At 50.9% G+C, this 14,538-nt stretch overlaps 1 protein-coding gene across 21 annotated transcripts in view; it reads right to left on the bottom strand.

The window, feature by feature from the left end:
- Positions 1 to 8,377: 8,377 nt before the first annotated feature.
- Positions 8,378 to 14,538, bottom strand: part of RBFOX2 (RNA binding fox-1 homolog 2) — a 272,463-nt gene continuing 266,302 nt past the window's right edge. For all 21 annotated transcript variants that reach the window (XM_045083944.1, XM_045083945.1, XM_045083947.1 and 18 more), the window contains one exon: positions 8,378 to 13,950. In XM_045083944.1, coding sequence (XP_044939879.1) covers positions 13,896 to 13,950 — 55 coding nt within the window. In that variant the 3' untranslated portion in view covers positions 8,378 to 13,895. The remainder of the gene's footprint in view (positions 13,951 to 14,538) is intronic.

The raw sequence follows: 14,538 nt of genomic DNA, 5'->3' as shown, positions 1-14,538 counted from the left end.
TCCATGTGTCAGTGATGAGTTCTGTTGTGCACTGGATAGAACTTGGGTTTGGTTACATGTGTGTGTGCGCTGGGGAGGCTTCTGTACCCCCACAGCAATTTTGTGACACCAACGCTGTCCAAGAATTTAGTTCAACTCTTACACTATCTACTCAAGAGAGAGCATCACATTCCACAGGTGAAGGTTCGGTCCCACAAGCCCACCCTCCACTTCAGGAGCCAATTCTGACCGCCTGGCTGTCCATCAGAGGTTCCCACAACCCGATCCTTAGATTTGATTAATTTGCTACAGTAGCTCCTAGAACTCAAGGAAACCCTTTTACTCACAAGATTACCCATTTATCATGAAGGAAATGGAAGAATATGAATGGACAGCCAGATGAAGAGATACATAAGGCAAGGATCTAAACAAAGGAGCTTCTGTCCCCACTGAAGTTTGGGGCCAGCACGGTGGCACGTGCAAGTGTTCTGGCTTCCTGACCTGGAAGATCTCTGAACCCTGTCCGTTTTGGGGTTTTAGGGGGGCTTCATCACGGAGGCATGGTTGATTAACTCCTTGGCCATTGGGTGATTCAAACTTTAGCCTCTCTACCCTCCCAGAAAATCAGGGCATGAGACTGAAAGTTCCAACCCTCAGTTCATGGTTGGTTCCCCTGGCAAGCAGACCCCAACCTTAGGTGTTTCCCAAAGTCACCTTGGGAATCTAACTCCAGCTATGGTGAACTTACCATGTGCTGTGAATAACAAGACACTTGTTTCACCTCAGAAGCTCTGCAGTGTTTTCAGGAGCTGAGGACAAGAGACCAAATATAACACAAGGTGTATCCATGGCTCTTATTACTCAGGAAATTCCAAGGGTTTTTGGGAGCTGTGAGCCTGGAACTGTGGATGAAGATCATATATATATGAAAAATATATTTTGGTCATCCAAATGAATGACCAAATATATGTATTTCTTATAAATCACAGTATTGTTCCTAAATAGTCTCTAACCTATTCATCCATCCATCTCACCTATCTGTCCATCATTCACCCATCTACCATCCGCACACCACCCATCCATCCAATCTATCCATCTGTCCACTCATCCAACCACCCACTAATCTGTCCATCCATTTATCCATCCAGGTACCACCTATCTACCCATCCATGCACCCCTGCCCTTCATCCATCCATCCATTCGTCCATCCATCTCATCCAACCATTAGTCTAATTATCTACTCTCCATCCATCCATTCATCTACCCAACCATTCATCTACCCATCCATCTATCCATCCATGCACCACCTGTGTACCCATCCAACCACCCATGCCTCCATCCATCCATCCATCCATCCACCCATCCACCACCCACCCACCATCCACTCATCCACCCATCCAGATATTCAGTGATTACCTACTAAGTGAAAGGCATTTTTCTAGGCTGTTGGGATAGAGCAGTGAACAAAACACATCCCTACCTTCATGGGGTTTATAATCTCATGGGGTTGGTGGGAGAGGCAGACAAGAAAGACAATAAATAAGTAAATCGTACAGTATAATAAAAAGTAATGGATGTTAGGGAGAAAAATAAATCTGGGAAGGAAGATACAGAGTGTAGGATGGAGCAAGAAATCAATTTAAATAAGATCATCAGGGAAAACCTCTGAGAAGCTTTTATCTGGGCAAAGACATGAAAGTGGTGAGGGAACTAGCCAAGAAGATATCTGGGAGATATTCCAGACAGAGGGACAGCAAAGGCGACACGGGTGACAGGTTAAAGGAGCTGCAAAGAGGCTGTGTATTAGGAGCAGAGTAACAGCTTGGGGAGCTTGAAGGGAGGCTAGAAGATGAGGTCAGAAAGGCAGCTGGAGGCCGCAAGGTGCAGTGTCTTATAGTCGATGGTAGGAGTTTGGCTTTTACTGAGTGAGATGGGAACAGATTGGAAGGTTTCAAGCAGGTGAGTGGGGTGATATAAACTATCTTAGATTTTAACAGCATCGCCCTGGCTGTTGTGTGGGGAAGAAGCCACAGGGGCAAGTCTATCACAGGGATACCAGTTAGCAAGTTATTGAATCAATCCTTGGGAGAGCGGATAATGGCTTGGAGCAGTGTGGTAGCCGAAGAGGTTGTGAGAAGTGTCGGGTCCTGGACCCTATTCTGAAGGTAAAGCCCACGGCATTTGCTCATGGACTGGGTATATGGTGTGAGACGAAAAGAAGAGCCCGGATGAAAAGAAAAGAAATAAAATCTAAAAATGAGATTTTATTTTAGATAAAATCTAAAACAAGATTTTAGCCTGAACAACTTGTTATCACCTAAAATAAAGGTTTTGTGGGAATGGGAGTATGGGGCAAGATGAAGTTGCTCAGTCTGGACATGTTAAGTTCGAGATACCCAACAGACAAGCAAGTGGAGATGCTGGGTAGATGGTGAGATCTGTAAATCTAGATTCGGGATGTTGAGTCTCCATCAATGAATTGGTCAGAGATACCAATTTGGAAATAAATGACATTTAAAATCATAAGAGTAGATAGGGTTACCGAAGACTTGGATATATGTACAAAGAGTAAACATACAAGTCCAGTTCCCTTTTCCCCCCTCCCCCAGCTTGAAGAGGATGGGGAGAAGTGGAGGAACCATCAGAGGAGACAGAGGAGCAGCCGCCAAAGTTGGAGGGGACCCGGGAGTGGGGTGTCCAGGGAGCCAAGTGAAGAAAGCCTCAAGGACAATGGGCCCTGATCTGATTTAGCGACAATGGATGCCATCGGTGACCTTGACTAGAGCAGTTATGGTAGAATGAAAGGTAGAAGACAAAAGCTTGGCTGGAGAGGGTTTATGAGAAGGAAGAAGGAAACTGGAGACAAAGTATAGACAAAGCTTTTATGTTTTGTTGGAGAGTCTTCCAGAAAAATGGGGCAATCAGTGGTGGGGTAGGGAAACAGGGAGTGAGGTCAAGAAAGGAAATAACATTTTTTAAGATAGAAGAAATATTGGGGCACCTGGGTGGCCCAGTTGGTTAAGAGTCTGACTCTTGGTTTTGGCTCAGGTCGTGGTCTCAAGGTCATGAGGTCTGTGCTCAGCATGGAGTCCATTTAAAATTCTCTCTCCTTCTCACCTAACCCCCCCAAAACTAAATAAATAAATCTTTTTAAAAAAGTACTACTAACATGATTCTGTGATGATGGGAATGACCCAATAATGAAGAGACGGCAGTGCCAATGCCCAGTGTCCACCCCATGTTCTTTGAGGGCCTGGTGCCCATATTGGACTGATGCCCATGTTTCTAGACTTTTCATACCTGCCTGGACCTCTGGGTCAACTCCATCCTATTTCCTCCACACCTCTTGCAACGTGGTCGTTAGAAATACAGGGCAACTCGGCGATACGATTGGATACATGACATTCTATAGGTAAGTTCTCATTTTTCACACATATTTTAAGAGAGCGCGGTCCTGGGGCATCTTCCATGCTATTCCACATCAGCAATAAGGTTCATTTCAACCTTGCCAAATTGAGGAATCCTTGTGCACATCAAGAAACTCCTTGCTTCCTGTCCCTCTCCCCCTCAAAAAAAGAAAAGAGGAAAGAGATACTGGTGGTTTACACTGCCCTAGGATCTCTGCTAAATGCTTTCCCAGTTACTGAATCGTAGCCCATAGTTATTGAATACTTAGCACTTTCTAGACACCGTGCTGAGTAGTCTATAAATATTGTCCCATTTCATCCTTGCAATTGACTACTACAATGGTACATCTGTCATCTTCCAATTTATAGCTGAGGATTCTAATGCACAGAGACATGAAATTCTTCGAGGTCGACCAGTTAGCAGGTGGCAGTTCAGGGCTGGAACTCAGAGCCTTCTTGCTTGTAACCACTGCCCTGCACTGCCTTGGTTAGTTAGGAAACCGGTGACTTTCTCAAGGTCACACCATCAAGGAGCAGTAGGGCTGGAATTTGTACATGTCTGTGTTTGTAGGGTTGGGGCAGACATTTTAAGTTTGTCTATGTATGCTAATTCTGACTTCACTCACATTTTAAACATTATGGGGAGATTTAGTATTTTTTACCCTTGCACACCCACACCAAGATTAGCAAGTACGTTCAGTCTGTACTTGGTGAGAGATTTTTCACAAGCCCTGTTCTAAAGCCTTCGGGAGATTGTTGGAGCCTCGTGATCTGTCCAAGGCAAGAGTCAGCAGATTGTGGCCCACGGGCCCAATCTGGCCCACCACCTGGCTTTGTAAATAAAGCCTTATTGGAACACAGACACGTCCATTTGTGCCTGTGTCAGGTTACTTTCCAGCTACAATGGCAAGATGTGAGAAGCTGTGAGAGACTAGGTGGTCTGCGAAACCTAACATACTGATTATCTGGCACTTTACAGAAAATGTGTTGACTCTTGGTCTACATGTTTCAAGAGGGGACACCGGGTGGCACAGTGGTTAAGCATCTGCCTTTGGCTGGGGTCAGGATGCCAGAATTCTGGGATGGAGCCCCGCATTGAGGTCCCTGCTCAGCGGGGAGCCTGCTTCTCCCTCTCCCTCTGCTGCTCCCTCTGCTTGTGCTCTGTGTCTGTCTCTCTGTCAAATAAATAAATGCAATCTTCAAAAAAATTAAAAAAAAAAAGTTTCAAGAGAAGCAACTTTGGATTTTCTGGAATTCTGGCTTTTGAAAGGGGATCACCCCCTGTGAACCGGGAAGTCAATTTCAGATCCCAGCAGGAACGCAATCCCCGGAGCGCGTTTCACACCTGTCCCCTTTAGGCTGCAAGGTCCAGGACCAGCCTGAATGGTGGCTTTATTGTTAGTCTGCGGGGCTTTACTGTTAGGACCGCTGGGTCCGGAGCTGGGCAGCCTCCCCTCCTGCCAGCCCCAGCCCACCGGCCTACCTGTTCGCCAGCCTCCTTCTCCGGCAGAGCACACAGAGCACAGAGCCAGGGATGGTGGGGGGGGGGAGGGAACACCGGGGGTGCCCAGAGGCAAGATGGAGGGAGGCAGGTGCACAGAGCCATGGCCCTCGCACATCGTGGCTCACTGGCTGAGTTGGGCCCCTTCCCTGCGTTTCTGGAAAAATTAATAGATGTTTGGAGGCAGTTTAGAGCCAAGCTGAGCAGAAGTCCAGGGCTCCCACCCGAGTCCTCTCCCAACCCACACAAGCGGACCGCGTTTGGGACCACGGGCCAGGCAGCCCCGAGATGCCAACACCAGCCTTTCTAAGCGAGCTTTTCTGTTTTCCGCCTCTCAGGAGACCTTGGGAAGTCTCCCGCCCTCGAAGAGATGGCAGGACCCCAAATCATTTACTGGGTGGGATCCAGCGAGGGTGCAGGCCGGCGTCGCCTTGCCCCTCTCCAGATCCAGAGGCCCAGCCTCTCCCCGGGTGGGGGGCGCTGGGGGGCAGCTGGGCCAGAAGCTCCGGGCATGCAGCCTGGGTCTACTTACAAAGTAGGGTTCTGGCCTGCAGGTCTGCTTGGGAACCCCCAGGGTCTGGCCGAGAACTGAGTCGGGGAGTTTTAGAAACTGATATGTCATTTTCCTGACAAGCCCCTGGGTGGTGCCGGCTTTTGCTAGCACTTGGTCGAAGCGTTGGCATGATTGCCTTCCTGAGGCTTCTTTACGGGGCTCTGTGGGTGCAAAGGCCTAGGACTGACCAAGGAGGAGAAGGAACTTTGCTCCAAGGGCAAGATGGAACACTTGGGTGGGTGTGCATGACTGGACTGGCCTCCGCCCTGGGACAGAGCAGTTGTCTAGGCCTGGTTTTCACCAGCAGAGAGTTCTGTGTCCACACATGGAATCAGGGCTTCAGCCTGGGGAGGGACTCCACGGGCTGCCTGGCCTACCGGGGACATTCCATATGCGGGGGCAGTGACTTGACTACGAGCACACAGCTGGCTGTGGCCAGGAGAAACGGAAGCCCAGGGGTCCTCCTGGCACTTGAGTCCACTCTTTAAACCAAAAGCTGTGACCTTGGACGCTGAGGGTCGCTCCCGGCCTCTCAGGGTAGAGGTGCAGAAACGGGGCCCGAGGCTCGGAGTTAGCTTTCTGACCCTCGTCTTAAAGTCCCCTGTGTTTTACGTAAAATCTTTGGGGAGTCAGTGTTTGGTCCCCAGAAGGAGAGCCTGTGCTTGCTGTACCTGGCGCATCCCTGGCTGTGTTCCAGACCCTGCCTTTTTGCGGCACCTGCAGTACAGCTCACGGGCTGGGAGCAGGTGCCCAGCAAGGTGGGAGCGTTGTCTGGTTCCCTGCCCCCTGGCAGCTCGGTCTGGTGGGAGAAAAGACACAGGCACGACTACCCTCACGGAACACGCACCTTCTCCAGGTCTCTAAAGGGCACGGGTCCGGGGCTGCGGGGGCCTGACGTCTGCATGGTTAATGGATGCTGCACCCCTGGGCTGAGCTCTGTGCAAAGAAAAGCTTCGCGGGGAGGTCTGTGGAGTGGAAAGAGTGATGGGAGCGGGAGGGGGACAGGCCAACAAAATCAAACCCGTGAGGAGCGCGCTGTGTGCTGAGGGCGGGCTGGCTCTGGTCCCGGTGAGTGCCCGCTCGGCAGGCTGGAGGCCGAGCTGGAAAGGCAAGAGATGCTGTGGGTTCTCTGGGAGCAAAGAGGGAGCGAGGTCAAGAAGTGCCATTTGAGTTGAGCTTTGAAAGTCAAGGACAAGTTCATTTGGAAGGGGGAGAGGGGCCAGGGCAAGGAGAGAGGGAGGCATGGCTTGTCTGGGGGCGGGGCGGGGGGCATATAGCATCCAGGAACCAGGTGAGCAAGGGAGGCCTTGAGTGTCGTGTTGAGGATGGATTTCACTCTGGAAAACGGGACTTTCTCAAGGATTTGGGGGCCAGGGATGATATAGTCACATTTATTTGAGAAGGAGAAATCAGGCCAAAGTGCAGACGACTAGCTGGGTAGAAGAGGAAGGTGCGGAAGGCTGGGGTCGGGCCATTGAGCTTTTACCTGGAGCCCAGGCCCTGGGCCCGCGCAGTGGGCGAGGCTGTCTGCCCCCGCCCCTCCCGGATCTTACCTGCTCATAACGGAGTCCCGGAGTCCCGTGCAAGGAGTGAGAAGCGAGAAATAGCTGACTTGAGATCCTCTAAGAGCGGTTAAGTGCAGGGAAGGAGGTCAAATGGGGGGGCTGGGCAGGGGAGGCTCCCTTATGGGTGGGGGGCAGGGTTTAACTGGAGCCCAGAAGAATGAGAGGGGGCGCCAGGGTTCCAAAGCGGGGTGGGGGGAGCAGCTAGGGCCCAGTGCCTGGGGCGGGAATGAGCTTGGCCGAGAGGCAGAAGGTAGGCCAGGGCGGCTCTGCGGGGAGCATGCAGGGGGGCAGAGGGCAGAGCTGGATGCGGGCGCCCAGGGGGTTTGCATGGGGGTGTGTGTGTTCCAGGCTCAGGAGTCGGTGCCGCTTGAGTTGCGTGTGCCCAGGGCACGGAGGACGGGCAAGGCGGCAGGGAAAACAGACCTCGAAGGGGCAAATGCTCGAGACCAAGGTTGGGGGACACCTTCCCTCGGGGCGAGATTCGGCACTCCTTTCTCTTTGCCCCTCTGGGTTTTCACCTGATCATGGCCAACCTTTGTTCAGTTTCCCGCCCGAGGGAACACAGGACCTGGAGTCAGCGGGCAGAAACTTATTCCATTCCGGGAGTTCGTCATGTAGGAGAGGACCTGGGATCTTGTGTTAACTATTTTTAAAACGTGTTCAAGGTATAAGCATGTTTAAATGCTAATACTTTTCCTACTAACTCGTAGGCAGTAGCAGGTGGACCTTGCGGGAGGGCACGACAAAGCAAGGTCCCCAGAAGGACGTGGTGCAAGCGCTAGGTAGGGTCGGCTCAGGAGGTGAGGACGGTCTCTTGCATGGAACAAGAGACAGGGGGAACGAAGGGGTGTGGACTCAGATGGCGTCTAGAATTAGAAGCAAACATGCTTCCAGGGGGCCCCATGCAGCGATGGCATCAGCTCCTCCAGGACATGGAAAGCCGGGTGACCTGAGGGCCAAGCAAAGGGCCCTGGAAACTTTTGGAGCTTCAGTGGGGAAGGCAGTCACAGGGGGGCAGGTGAGAAGGCCTGGGTAGAAGGGCCAGCAGGACCCCACGGTTAGGAGCACTGAACCTAGGCCAGGAGTCCAGGAGAGCACGAGAGGGGGACAGCAGCTGGTGAACCAACACCAGCTCCTGCCAAGCCTGGAGGAATTCACAGAGAGGCTCTCAGGCTGCGCCAGCCTTGGGTCTCATGTCCCCCACGGCTCCGCGCGACCCTGAGGGCGTCTGTCCACGGTGCGCTGCGCTGTGCTTTGCCTCGCCTCCTCTTCCCACCAACTTTCAAAGTCAAATCCCAAGTGGAGGTTCTGAGCCTCAGGAAGAGGGAACCGGGGATCCCCCCCCCCAAATCAACACACAGAGGCCAAAGAATGGTGTTTCTCTCTTTTATTTAAAAACAGTGCTTCATTACCGTTTGCAAAGGCAGAGGCGGCGCTCCTCCTCCTTCGCTTAGAGTTTATAAAAGCCAGCAACATGATCAATAATTTATACACATGGATAGTAATACAAAAAAATAAGGAATAAAAGCTAAAGATCTAACTACTCCGACCTTCACAATTCCAGCTACTTGATAATAATAGGAGTAACCCAATGAATACTGTATGGTCCGAAAGCTACTATACAATATGATTCTTAACGAGAAGGGGAGGGAGTTAGAGACTGTCACAAAGCCCCGGGGTGCTTCTCTGGGGTTTGCTGGGAAACAGGACCCTGGGCAAGCAGCTCGGGTGTCCTAGGAAGTGACTCTGGGGGTGGGGGGTGGGGAGAGAAGGCGAGGTGGTTACACAAGCATCCCACGTGATGCCCCCACGCCCCAAAGGTACCTGTTTCGCCATGGCAGTGGGAGGGGCCGGGGAAGCTGCGTGTCGTATGTCGGGATGGTCCAGTCCCTGCCATGGGGAGTGGGGAGAAGAGGAGAGGTTCTGTGGCGTTTTTAGCCTTGCAGAAATTCGGACTGAAAAGCTCAGAGACGCAGGGAGGCCAGCCTGTCCGGGACAAGGCAACCCCACCAGCCCCATCCGCACTTCGCAGCCCCGGCTGACGTGTGTCAGGCCCCAGGTTTGCTCCAGCCATTCACAAAGCAGAATTATAACACAAGATAAAAAAACAATTCATATCCCTTAGGGTAAAAAAAAAGAGGATCAATTCATCACTCGATATATAATACAGCCAAAATGAGCTGCCCAAACAAGCACACACACACGAAAATACTGTGAACAGAAAAACACAAGAAAATGGCTAAGCTGGGAGTCTCGACGGGGTATAGACGTTGCTTAAAGCACTTATCAGTCCCCAGAAAAACCAAACCAAAAGTCTTTTTAAAAAATTCAAAAACGCACGTACCCCCTGGGAGCCTGGCGTCCGTAACCGGGGCCAGGGGGTGGGGGGTGGGGGGTAGGGGAAGAGGACTGACGGTCCCTTTCCGCCCCGCGTGTGACCGCGAGCCCGAGCCGACCGGGCCCCCCAAGGGCAGTCTCCTTAAAGGCAAGGCTTGCGTTTTGGCTGACGAGCGGCTCTCTCGGTTACCAGTCCCTGCCGACCAGCACTACCATGGCTGAGTTGATCTACCGTTTTCCTGAGTAAACTGTTCACTGGCTACAGTCCGGTAACGGGGAGGAGAACAGCTCCTACAGCCAACCTGGGTAACTTGAGAGATTCCCCCGCGCCCTCGGCTCCTCATTCCTAGAGCATCTGATTCAGGAACTGGAGACCAGGCCGCAGCCGGGGCCGAAAGCCTTATCTGAAAGGCAGGTGCCCGGACTCGACGGCGCTCACTACACCGGGCGGGGGGGCGGGCGCTGGCTGAGGACACCCGGCGCCCACCCGGAGAGGGTCCCGCTCCACGCTCTAGCTCCTGGATGGCTATCGCCTGGGTGATCAGTAAAGCAAGTATGGAGGAAGTACACAGGAAAAGGGAAAGGGAGGGAAGAGGCTTCTGGACAGTGACATTACCAAAAAAAAAAAAAAAAAAAGAAAAGAAAAGAAAAAAAATAGTGTTTTATGTAACAGAACCAAGTCTCACTGGTGTGTACTACAGATGGCCAGACATTTTCAAGAGCGTGACAAAACAAAAACACAGATTTACGTCTGATGTTCACCTCGCCCACTATTCTTTCTTCCTATCTTAAAACAGTGCAAACAGGTAACGAATGCTTTTTAAAACACCACTATTCCTTCCCCACCCCCGAAGTCCCTTTCTTCCTATCATTGCGGTGGGGGCGGGGATCTGCAATTCTGCAAATGTTGCTGTGCTAGAGGTTGCAAGCAGCAGAGGAGGCCGGGCTGGGCGAGAGGGGAGGGCGCGGGTCGTTTCCCTCCGCGCTCCTGGCCCGGGCGCCTCCCAGAGGGGCCCCCACTGGGCCCCCCGCTGTCCTGTCCCAGGGAAGGGGGGTTATGAAGCCCTTCTGGCAGACCCTCGGGCGGCTTCAATCCCGAGTTTAGGACGTCCCTCCCACCTGGAAGCTAAGTGACTGGTGATGGGGGTAGTGCTCACCCACGTGTCTGCGACATCGCTAGGAATAGGAACGGGAACCTAAAGTAAGAGCGGTTCAGCCCCTGAGGAGTTAGACTTTTGAGGAAAAGCGGCTACCACTGGTTTCTATTGAATAATCTCCACTAGCTCCCCTTGAACTAAGAGGTGGGCCCCAGACCCCTTCTTTTTCAAGGAAAAATAACATTGGCTCAATCCCACCCGTGGCTGTCGGAGGATGGTGGTGATGGGAAGTCTGGGGAAACCTGAGAGCCTTAAAAATGGTGAGTTGCAGTGGCTGAGCTGGGTTCACGGGAGCTGAGCCACGAACACGGATTCCGGAAAGGACCGAAGGTTAGCTCTCTGGGCCGAAAGAGGGTCAGGCGATAAAGGTTTTCGCTAGCGGTCTCCTTACAGGAGGCCGGCTTCTAGGAGTAAGACGCTAAGTATGCAAGTCCACGTCGTGAGCTATAGTAAAGCTGTGGAAATCATTCACGTGCTGTGACTCAGCAGCGGTGTTTTTTGGAATCATCAACCAGCATCCTCTAACGACCCACAGATGCCAAACTCTCTTCCGCCTCTGTTTCCTAGTCCAACGGGAATCACAGCCAGGAGCGGACAAGCACTGGTGCTTCGAGGAACCTGCCTCCGGTGAAGCCGGCTGGGCGGAGTCTCAGAGCTCCAAGGGAGTGGGGAGGCCGCTGTGCTCTCATCTGGGCGCTCACAAGAGCTCCTACTCTCGGTGCTGACGCTGAAGAGCAGAGGCCCTTGAGCGAAAGCGGAAGTCTGCTTTGCCTCCCTTAGAAAAAGGAGCTGGAGGAAGCCGTGTTACAACCATCCCTAGAAATGTAGCAGAACGCACAGAGCTTGCCTGCCGAGTCCTCAGCCAGAACCAGCTGAACTGAAATGCAGTAAAGGCAGCCCAAGCTCGAGCTTCTACCTCTTTTAAAAGTGGGAGCTGCCTTCTCTACCTTGCCCGCCATTCTTGTCTCTTTCTTGGAAAAATGAAGAGAAAAATACTAAACTCAGTGCCCTATTCTCCTCCCCTGCTACAGACACAACCATTTAAAATTTGGCCTTGTCTCCACTGCGCGGTGGCTTGCCATTTCTGTGAATGGCCCCTATTTGAACATGACATGAAATTTCTCTTTCTTTAGTGAGTAAAAGCTCTCCCTCAAAACAAAAGCAAAAGAAAAGACAAAAAAATCTTCCCTGCCCCCATTTCCTAGAACAATGAAAGCCCCACATCCCAAGCCCCTTCCTCTAACTAAAATATTTATATACATACAACAAAAATTGTCTTAACAGCAACGAACCAAACTTTGGCTTGGGGAGGGGAACCCATAAAAATGGCCAATGGCCCGGGGCAGTTTGATGTCCCCTAGTCCATGCCTTCCTCCCCAGCATCAGTAAGATTGCCTCGAGGCCTCTAGCTTCCTTGATGTCTCCCTCATTCCAGGGAAAGCCTCTCCCCCAGTCATCGGCAGAGAGGGGCTCCACAGGGGGAGAAGGCATGTACTTTACACAACAGGCCAGTCCCTCCCGGATAGATCACTCTGCTTACAAAGAATGCTTGATGCTGTCATAGGTCAGTCATTTTAATTCAGGGACATGAATCAGTTATCAGTCAAGAACATGTGTGGAGGCAGGAGTAAAAACAAAACAAAACAAAACAAAACAACAAAACAAATGGAAAACAAACCCATAACAAACCGGAAGCTCCATGTCTCTGAATTACTCCCTTTAGCAGCTATCCCTTGGGTGAGAGGTCACCCTAGTACCAATGTGAATAGACCAGGGAGCCAAACAGACCGTGCTTTTCTGTTTTCTAATGCCTTCGTTTTGGAAATGCTGCAGGACCCTTGCCTTTATCGCTGACAGCTAGTAGCTAGAAGAGAAACGCCTTCTCCCCTACTTTGTCTATATGCGTGAAGTCAAAGCTGGGGGACCACAGGAGTGACTTGCCGCAGTGGCCACCGCACAACTCTTTCTGGCAACATGAGATCTTTGCCAGGTCACACCCTCCTTCCACTAGGGGAGGGGAGGAACCCCAGGGGCTCTGGATTTTGTGTCCTGTAGTGTTCATGTATGCCAAGGGGTCAAGTGCTCGGGTGGGTGTCTTTGGAGGAATAATGACGAGCCGGGCGGAGAGGCCATGGGAGCTCAAGACCATGGACAGAGAAGTGGCTCACAGAATGCTCTGGAAGATGGAAATTCCTATGGCTTTGGAGCTAGTTAGTACAAAGTACCTTTGCCTGCCCTTACACGCCCTGATCACCACAAACTTCCAGGGACAGCCGCCCCAGGAGTCGGTGCTTCATCTTTTGCCAACACTCTTCGTATGCTTCATACCTTGTACTGACCTCCTGAGGCCAGAGAAAGCACAGGAATATCAGAGCCCTGCCGGACATCATCCGAGATCCCTTTTCTCTTCCTTACCCTCTTTACTGGCTGCCGACACTTCGTACTTCTAACCCTCCAGCTGAGAAATGTGGTCGCTGGCTATTTATTCTCCTGTCCCTGGGTCCTAAATTCCTGACTCTTGAGGACTCGGGAGCAGGGAGTTCATAGAAGGACAGATGAGCTAAGCTGTGGTTCAGAGAAAGGGGAAGAAGCCCAGCAGGAGTGCTAGGAAAGAAGAGAATCGTCTTTTTCACACTCCAGAGTTCATTTTGAGATCAGTTTCCTAATGAGGTGTTTATTAGCCACAGTCTGAGAGCATGTTTGGAAATATTAATACTATAATTCCAAAGACGATGCCAACTGTCTCAGGCTGTGCAGGTAAGATGATTGTAGAAAGGATGGAGAAGACAGGAGGGAAGAGAAAAGTGTCTTTTTAATCCTCGTGCTTTGCAAGCACAAATTCCTGTCGTCTATCAGCATGTGGATTCCAGCCACAGCCCATCAGAACTGCCTGCCGGAGACCAGAAACTCAGAAGACCAGAAGAACATCCTGGTGCAGAAAGATCTCCTCCACGTGTGCTCGCCCCCCAGCCACTCAGCACCGCATACACTTTGGTAGCTCTGTCCGCTGATTTCTGATCACATGCATTCGTCAGCTCTTAGGGTCTCCCCTTCCTCATTAACTGCCTCTTCCGTGATTGACAGAATAAGCTAAGCACGGACATACAGACATGGAAATGCATTATTTTTTTTTTTTTTTACCACAGTTAAAAAAAAAAAAAGAAAATAAAAAGAAAAAAATGCACAATCTTTGGAACAAAAGAATTAAAGGCAGAAATGTAAAGGAAAATACATATTCAAAGAACATAGTGAGGTATAAAAAAGTATTCTCTCTTTTTTTGTGTTTTTTTGTTTGTTTGTTTGTTTTCCTCTTCATCTTGCTATAGAGTTCCTCTACTAGTAAATATTGCAATAGCCAGGCCTCATGAACTGGGGGGCTGTCCCATTTGCAGGGTCTCACGTCACTTCAGTAGGGGGCAAATCGGCTGTAGCCACCTCGGTATAAACTCGCCTGCAGTGATTAAAGACATAAAAATAATTAAAGGTTGATGAGAGAAGCACGGAAAATGTCCTGAAAAGGGAGTTGGAAGCAACTGGTAAGATGCTACCTAGGGCAGCGGAGTCAGGAAACCGACTTCTGCCTCTAAGATGCTCAAGCCGGAGCCCAGAACGCTTACCCAGGACCTGACGGTCTCAAGAGAGTACAGCAATGCTTTGTTCCATTATTTACAGCCATTGGCACAGAAGGGAAACTCAATACAGTTTAAAACCAGCTCTGTAAATACTGTGACGCTTAAAAGAACGAGAGTGTTTGTTTACCTCGATCACATCACAATCGTGACCTGAAGCAGCTAGCTGATTTCACCTGCGTCCATGTCACCTGTCCATGGGGAAGAGGCTCCTCCGACCACCAGCGGTCACGTCCCATGTCTGAGACGGGGCTGGATTTAAACCGGAGTCAACCTTCCGATTTATTCGAGCTCCTCTGTAATCTAGAATATATGCCAAGTAGGCTGCCCGTGGACATACCTGAGTTTACTTCTATCTGGAGCTTTAACTGGGCTTTTTTGTTCCTTTATCAGGATTGGACTTATCTTTT

The sequence above is a fragment of the Mustela putorius genome, unplaced genomic scaffold (assembly GCF_011764305.1).
Source record: "Mustela putorius furo isolate JIRA1106 unplaced genomic scaffold, ASM1176430v1.1 tig00000738_pilon_pilon_pilon, whole genome shotgun sequence".
In the NCBI taxonomy this organism is placed as follows: Eukaryota; Metazoa; Chordata; class Mammalia; order Carnivora; family Mustelidae; genus Mustela; species Mustela putorius.
The sequence above is the reverse complement of the archived record's forward strand: the minus strand, read 5'-3'. Positions and strand labels throughout refer to the sequence as shown.